The sequence below is a fragment of the Apium graveolens genome, chromosome 7, assembly GCF_009905375.1.
Source record: "Apium graveolens cultivar Ventura chromosome 7, ASM990537v1, whole genome shotgun sequence".
Taxonomy (NCBI): Eukaryota; Viridiplantae; Streptophyta; class Magnoliopsida; order Apiales; family Apiaceae; genus Apium; species Apium graveolens.
Window position 1 is genome coordinate 93294621 of NC_133653.1, and position 8187 is coordinate 93302807.

At 31.6% G+C, this 8187-nt stretch overlaps 1 protein-coding gene across 1 annotated transcript; it reads left to right on the plus strand.

The window, feature by feature from the left end:
- The first annotated feature begins 7285 nt into the window (after nt 1–7285).
- LOC141673873 (uncharacterized) lies at nt 7286–7810 on the plus strand. Its single transcript, XM_074480602.1, has 2 exons — nt 7286–7611; nt 7654–7810. The coding sequence occupies exons 1-2, from the start codon at nt 7286–7288 to the stop codon at nt 7808–7810; spliced, it is 483 nt and encodes a 160-aa protein (XP_074336703.1).
- Nucleotides 7811–8187: the final 377 nt, after the last annotated feature.

Consider the following 8187-nt stretch of genomic DNA (forward strand, 5'->3'; position numbering starts at 1 on the left):
TCATTATACATATTATTTTGGTGGGCTTGCTGCTCACCCTTGCTTTCTTCTTTCATCACACAACAACAGATAGAAAAGATGAACAGGACCAAGCTCCCGATTTGCAAGCGATTAGGAAACGTTCCGCAGTTTTGCTATAGGCGTTGATGTCGCTGTAGCTGAGGTAGGAACTACCAATAGGCTAGGCTTTCAACTTATGATGTACCAGACTTATGTATAATTATGAATTGTAATAATGGCAAAGAAATGTAAATTTATTCAGAAAACTTTTTAAGGTGTATTGACATATAATTGTGGAATAAAACGACTTGTGATTATTTTTGGATATTCATCTCTGAGACTATAACTTGTGGTGTGTGTGTTTATTGTGGGGTCACAGTACAGAGTAGTTGATTGTGTATTAAGATTGGGTGTTATTAAGGGAAATGGAACTCGTGACAACCCAGATCCCCGACCCCGGATTTGGGGGTGTTACACGTAATCACGATTTATTTATTCCCTATCAGGGGTGAACATCAAAGAAGCCCCAAGAATAAGGAGGGTGAGGTATGTGTGACCCAAACCAGCCACACTACAGTTTCCCAACACATTATAGTGCTTAATAAGTAAATTAGCTCACTACTAGTTACATCCTCCCAAAAGGATGTAACTATTGAAACAAGATCTCAACCAAGAGCACGGGCCAAAAGGGAAAGGGACACAGACCAAACCCAAACTTACATCTGAAAAAAGATATCAAAACTAATGGGGAGTCACAGGGTGCACACAGTGCCAACTGTAGTCAAAGACTCGGTTAATGCACCATCTCAAATTCAGATTGATGTGTCTCCAACAAATGTGGAGTCACAACCAAAATCTCTCATTATCGAAACACCACATACACAAAACTCTCCAACGATCTCTTTGGATGTGGATATGATACACACATCAATTCCTGATTCTCCATCTCTTTTATTCATGGAGGAGCCAAAATCTAAAGCACCTGAGCATCATCTTATTGATGATTTGTTACCTCAGTTGCCCATTCTTTCTCAAACTGTTGAAGAATCTGTGCACCTTAATTTAAAATCAATCTCCAGAGATTCGAAAATAATTTCAACTCCTATTTCCATTATTTCTACTTTTTCGACGGATATTCCTCATCCGTTGATAAGTGATTGTCCTTCGACGGATAAGCCTAACAGCATTCATCCGTTAATATTCACAGCTGCTACTTCGACGGATATTACTCATCCGTTGATATTTTAAGTCATGTTGACTACTAGCATGATATGCATAATAGGTTGGCTAATTCTAAATATTAGATACCTTGTAATTTTGCATAAATGAAATGGTGTCAACTGCTATGGAAATACCATCAACTGATAATCTGCAAAGCTATCAACGGATGACACAAGACACCTTCAACGGATGATCAATAACAGACTCAACGGATAATGATGAAGTCTCAAGGAACATCAGATTTAAATAGGAGTTTATAGTGACTTGATAGTGACATGGGTTGATTGTATGTAAAAGGAATGTGGCAGCCTATAACTAGGTTTATGAGAACAAAGAAGCATTTCCAATTTCATGCTTACTTAAAGAAATACAAAGATGTTGGATAGAGAAATGAAGAAACATGTGATGAAGACCTATACGTTTTGTTTTATATGTTTGTCTTTTTCATATGTAACTTGGTGATATAAAAAACCAAGAGTAGCAAGTAGATAAATAATAATAGTTCAATTGAAGGAACTGAGAAATGGATAAAGTAAAATCTGTTAAGAATTTCTCTGTTCTTATTTTGTAAAATTTACTTGTAAGCAACTGTATGCATTCTTGCATCAAAGAGTTCTCAGTCAATATATATATATATATATATATATATATATATATATATATATATATATATATCTCTGGTAAAATAGATCAATCCACCAGAAAGTTTTTTAAATCTCTGTGTTTAATTACTATGTATTTTGAATACATTAATATTCCATTCCGCACACTTGCATATTCAAACACTGATATATTTTGGTAAAGAAGTTTCTTAATTTGAAAAAGAAACCAGAATTACATTCAAAACTCCTTCTGTAATTCTATTGTTAGATTGTTTGGGAATAACATTCTCTATTATAATGGAAGAAAGACTTATATATGTTGTCAATGACCGAATAATAATAATAATAATAATAATAATAATAATAATAATAATAATAATAATAATAATAATAATAATAATAATAATAATAATAATAATAATAATAAAGGAAAACGCCCTTACAAATAAACTATTGCAATAATTAAAGTATCCAGTAATAAGAATGTTATATACATTATTAACAGGTGAAATTTAGCTTAGGAAAATGTTACTCTCATAATTTTTTTTTATTTTCAAAGCAAATAATATGTCACCATGTATGAAAAAACAACTCTTGAAAATTTAATAAAAAAATTTATTTGGTTTCTTCATATATTTTTGCTCTGAAAAAAATGTTTTGAAAATAACATTTCCCTTTAACTTAAAATAGACCGAATCTTTATATACCACCCGATTATAGTTCAACGAACTTGGGTTATATTCAAGCTAATGATTCATAGAGTAAAAATTAATATGCTTCTTTCGATTAATTTTTGTCCGTGAACAATAATCGTTTTCCTTGCAATGACATCTCTGTAACAAATTCGAGTCATCGACTTTAAACATAAATATCAGTTAGACTACAAGTCGCCCGTGTGAGGTTTACTTGTTTTAGAGAGACGACCAAGACTTTGGGGTATGATTATTGTAAGAGTTATTTGCAAAATGCATCCCCGTGATTTGGCCAAAATACATTTTTTTACCTATACTTTAGATAACTGCACTTTGCATCCCCTTACTATTTCGGCGCAACAAATTGCACCATTTTCGTTAAATTTGTTAAAATTCTCAAGGGTATTTTGAGAAATTAAAATATTTAATTATAATTAGATCATTATTTAAGTTTTTTGACCCTCTAAATGATACTTTTCGAAAAAATTTAAAGAACAAAAATTATAGAGAACGAAAAAATCTTTTCAAAACAATAACATTCAAAATTATCAAAAAATTTACGAAGCCAAAATTAAATAAAATATATACTTATTGAATTTATTAAAAACAATTATAAAAAAAATATTTCAATTTTGAACCTTTTTATTTCGAAAAGATCTTTTTATTTCGAAAAGATCTTTTTATTCTCTACAACTTCCGTTCTTTAAATTGTTCGAAAAGTATTATTTAGAGGGTCAAAAAACTTAAATAATAATCTAATTATAATTAAATATTTTAATTTTCTAAAATATTTGTCGCGCCGAAATAGTAAGGGAATGCAAAATGCAGTTAACTAAAGTATAGATAAAAAAATGTATTTTGGTCAAATCACGGGGATGCATTTTGCAAATAACTCTTATTGTAAAGAAGAAATCAAGCTGTTAGCAATTATTAAGATTATTATAAAGCAGAAACCAAAGCTGAGCAGTTAGGTAACCGATCCATGTAAACTGTTTATGAGTGTATTTAGATGGAAGAAAAAGAAGAAGAAGAAGCCGGTTTATAAAAATAAAATAGGGAGAGTTGAAAAGAGAGTAGCTCGCGCATGCTAGTTCAGGTCACATGGAAGTGTCGAGTGTGTGGACAAATTGGCAAGGGGGGTAACATTATTCTTTCGACTAGTTGCTTTCAATATTATGAATGGGGCATCCTTGAGGAATTAACCCCCTCCCACGCTATCACATACACCAACTTCCATCATTGCCTTTGCTTTCCGTTGCGACCCAGGCTTGCATTTACATACAACTCATTTACTTTTACCTGTCCAAGTCTAACCATATTTATACAACATAACTTGGGTAAATAACGGTCATAGGAACGACCGACTCTAAATACCCTTTATATCGGTCGACACATAAAAACAACCCATAATTTAATTATTTTTATCATTTATGTCAGTTTTATTATTTACGAAAAATAAACAGTCGATAAAGTTGGGTTGTAATTGTAATTAAAGAATAAAATAAGAATTATAGTTGATGACATGCATGTATATATATATATACGTACATATATATATGGGTACTCCAATAGAAACCAATTTAGAATAGAAATTAGAAACTAAATAATTTTAAAAAAAAAACTAATTCGAAATATAACACATATGGTATGCAAATCGATCGTTGAAAGATGTAGAAAAATACAGTGAAATCGGATTTAAAAAAAAATTACGGTTTGACGGGAAATATCAAATTAGAAACGGAGGGGAAAAACTGAAATTGGGTGTGGGAGGGTGCAGGGTAGTTGGGTGGTGTGATTTAGGGGGCACCATTAGATTAGGTAGATCTAATGACTTAGATTAATTTTAAGTTTCTATTTTAATTTTAGTTTGTATTTGATCATTCCCCTGTATTAAAACTAAAATTAAAATAGAAATTTAGAACTAATCTAAGCCATTAGATCTACCCTGTAAAAACCAGTTTTTTTATTAAATATATATGTTTATGTGAGTCTAGTGATTTAATATATACAACTAGTAAAAATGTTAATGTGCTTTATTTAAAAAAAAAAGAAAAGAAAAAGTGTACATAATTTGAAATGTTTAGTTGTTTTCTTTACTTGGTCAAAACCTGTTACTAATAGATAAGATATGAGTTAAACTTTAAAAATACAGATATGAGTTAGTTTTGAAAATAGTGGAGGGTGATACTGATAAGTACGCGTTAACTTAGGAGTACAGTACGTTAGATTTGTAAATAAATAGATGTAATTTAGTTCATTTGTTTCTTGCACAGCTCTCTTCTTTCTCAGGTACTTTTCTTTTCTCTCGATTTTCTTTTCAACGTGTGTGTTTTAGGTTACTCATTGTTGTACTGTATTCATTTATGTAATGGTCAAGTTATTTTTAATACTTAATATATGTGCTTGTTGATTTATATATTTTATTATACATTGATATTTTGTTAAATACTTAATGCTATGTTTAAAAGTAGTTTTTAATTTTAAAGAGAATGATTTGTGAAAAGTAATATTATGTACATGTGATATTTCTGGTTAACTCCTTTTATATGATTTTGTTAAATTATGTTGTTAACATGATAAATGTGAAAAATAGTTAATTATGTGTATTATTTTTATAAAAGATTGTTAATATGTAACTGTTTATTTATTTTATGAGATATTATTATTAGTGTTTTTATTATTATGTTAATGACATATGTGATGATTTTATTCTATTTTATAAGTCTCTATTTTTGTTAGTTTTATTTTTATAAATTGATTAATCATTTATTTATTCTAGAAATTTTTAATTATATTATATTAGTATATGTACATACATGTTTATTTATTTAATTTTTTTTTTTACTTATGTGTGTTTTTAGAAAATGGTAGTAATAGTATTAATTGACTTGTATAATTTTAAAAAACTCATTTAGCAAATTCTTGTTAGTATAATATTTCATTATATTTAGTTTTTTTTTATATTATCTTGTTGCCTGGTTTTGTATTGCAACACATGTTATTTTATAATGTTGGCTGATTTTGTATTGCAGCTCTCTGTATATGTTGTTTTTATTGCCTAGTTTTTATTTTAGAGTCCTTATTTTGTGTATATATAATTTTATATATATTATCTTTTGCCTGGTTTTTGTTTTAGAGTTCTTTTTTGTGTATATATAATTATATATATATATATATTATCTTTTGCCTGATTTGTGTATTAGAGTGTATGAGGATAATTAATTATGTTTGTTTTTAATAATAACTACATAGGTTGGATTTCTCCGCGTGAAGTGATAAATTGTTAAAGTGGTTGTCAGTGTCAAGGTAAGTTAACTATTCACACTTTTATTTTTATTTTAAAATCTGTTAAATATTTTTGCACTGCTTTTATTTTAACAACTATGGATCAATTAGACATAAGAATTCCCAGTGAGCTCTGACCTATGAAACATTTAGTAATTGCGTATAGTTCCGGAACTAGATTTTGATACCTTACTAGGGCGTGCTTTGCACAGTTTATGATACCTTAGTAAGGGGCGCATTATTAACAGTTGTGAACCTATGATACTGTGTCACCAGGTATTTGTGACCTTAGCGAGCTGTGGAATTTATTTATGTTATATGTAAACTTTGGATTTTGAGCAATAATTTTGGCTTTATAAAAATTATGAACTCCTTGGTCCACTAGTGTCGAATTGTTTTCTTGCTGGGCTGTTTGGCTCATGACTTAAAAATTTTCAGGTGCTAAACTTCTGGGATGGACAAGGAAATGCATTTGGCTTGAGCTTATTGTAATAATATTTTAGTGATAGTGTCGTATCTTAGAGCTGCGTCTCTCTGTATTTGTCTTTATTTCAGCTATATGATACTATTTCTGAGTTGGATTTCAGAATCTTGTTTGCTTATGTGAGACTTGTTTTAAGTATGAAAAAAGTTTGATATCGAAGTATAGTTGTTGTATAAAAAAAGTTGGGGTATTACAGTTGGTATCAGAGCCTAGGTTAACTTCTTGTAGACTGCCTTTTAGGCGTGACATGTGAGTTGAGAGTTTTAAATATTAATATTTTGTTGTGGCACTTGTAGATGGCAGATAATGATAATATTTGGGGTTTTGAAGATGAGATATTTGATGAGGATGATCCGGAAGAGGAGTTCATGGAGGATGAAGATGAACAAGAGCAGGAAGTAACGGTCCCTACTACTATGGATGTGGGGGATTCGACACCAGTTCCTGATTATGATGATTGTGACTCAGTTACTGGACTGGTAGTACCGCGAGGAGGAATTCTTGGGGAGTTGACAGATATGGATAATGATACTATTGTTTGGCTGGAGGAGCAGATTGATGAGTTGACTATTGAAAGTGGAAATTTGAAGATAGAAAGAGATATTTTAGCGGAGGAATTGAAGGATGAAAGGAATAAGTCAAGAATTGCACAACAGACCTATAAAAGGAAATTGGATGAGATTGTCCAATTCACTAACTCTTATGATCCAAAAACTTTAGAAAAATGGTGTACTGAAACAGGAGTTAGGGAGATTAATAATTTCATATCGAACATACGACTCCAAATGGAAATCACGAATCGACAAATTGAGCGCTTATTTAAGAAAGATTGAGCTTATCATTAGATTGTAGTTCATTTCATATATGCATTTGTTTTGATTGCTTGTATTATTTTAAGAGATTATAAATAAAGTTTCGAGCATTGATTTTACTTTATCATAAATATTTTGTATATTGTTATTAATATCGGGATTGAGTTTTAAATGAATTATGTAGGAACCATGCCTCGTCAGAAAACTAACAACGTGATGACTCAATTGGCTGAAACATTGGCAACGTTGGTGGGGAACCAGCAAGGTGGACCTAGGAGCTTGATATCCGAATTTAAGAAGTTAAGTCCACCCATTTTTGAAGGATCTACAAATCCTTCAGAAGTGGATAAGTGGCTACAAGAGATGGAGAAGATTTTTGAGTTACTAGGAAGTACGGACGAGCAGAAGGTTAATTTGGCAAGCTACCAACTCCAAGGAAGTGCTTACGACTGGTGGCTAATGGAGAAAAGACGCGTTGAAAATAATGAAGAAGAGGCTTCCGGAGCATACACTTGGTAAACTTTTAAGGAGTCATTTAAGGACAAGTATTTTCCCAGGACGGTACGAGCTAAGTTGGAGCGCGATTTTATAAGGTTGGAACAAGGAGAAAAGCAAACTGTCTCGAAGTATGAGGCTGAATTCGCCCGTTTGGCTAAGTATGTGCCAACTTTGGTGGCAGACGAGATTAGTAGGGCACGTAGATTTGAGGAATGATTACGTATTGAGATTAAGAGGCATGTGGTTGCTTTTGAGATAAACAGCTATAAGATGGTGTTGAACAAGGCTTTAGTAGTCGAGAGGGGGCTAGTGGGAGACGAAGGAAAGAAAGACTCTGAGGCTAAGAAGAGATGTGAGCCTACAGGAGGATTTAACGAGAATGATCCCCCGAGAAAGTTCAATAATCGAGGGAATGGTGGAAATTTTTCTCGAAACGCTTCAGGGAACAAGGTGACATGTTCAAGGTGCGGCAAAAATCACTTGGATAAAGACTGTCGTTGGAACACAGGAGCTTGCTTTAGTTGTGGAGAGAAGGGACATAAGATTTCTGAATGTCCAAAGCGTGATCCAAATCGTAACAAAGACAATACAAA

What these genes read in the sequence shown, in the direction of transcription:
- LOC141673873 (XM_074480602.1), top strand. Translation starts at nt 7,286, where the DNA reads ATGCCTCGTCAGAAAACTAACAACGTGATGACTCAATTGGCTGAAACA. An exon ending in GCTTCCGGAGCATACACTTG is followed by an intron (nt 7,612 to 7,653) that starts GTAAACTTTTAA and finishes GTATTTTCCCAG; the next exon opens with GACGGTACGAGCTAAGTTGG.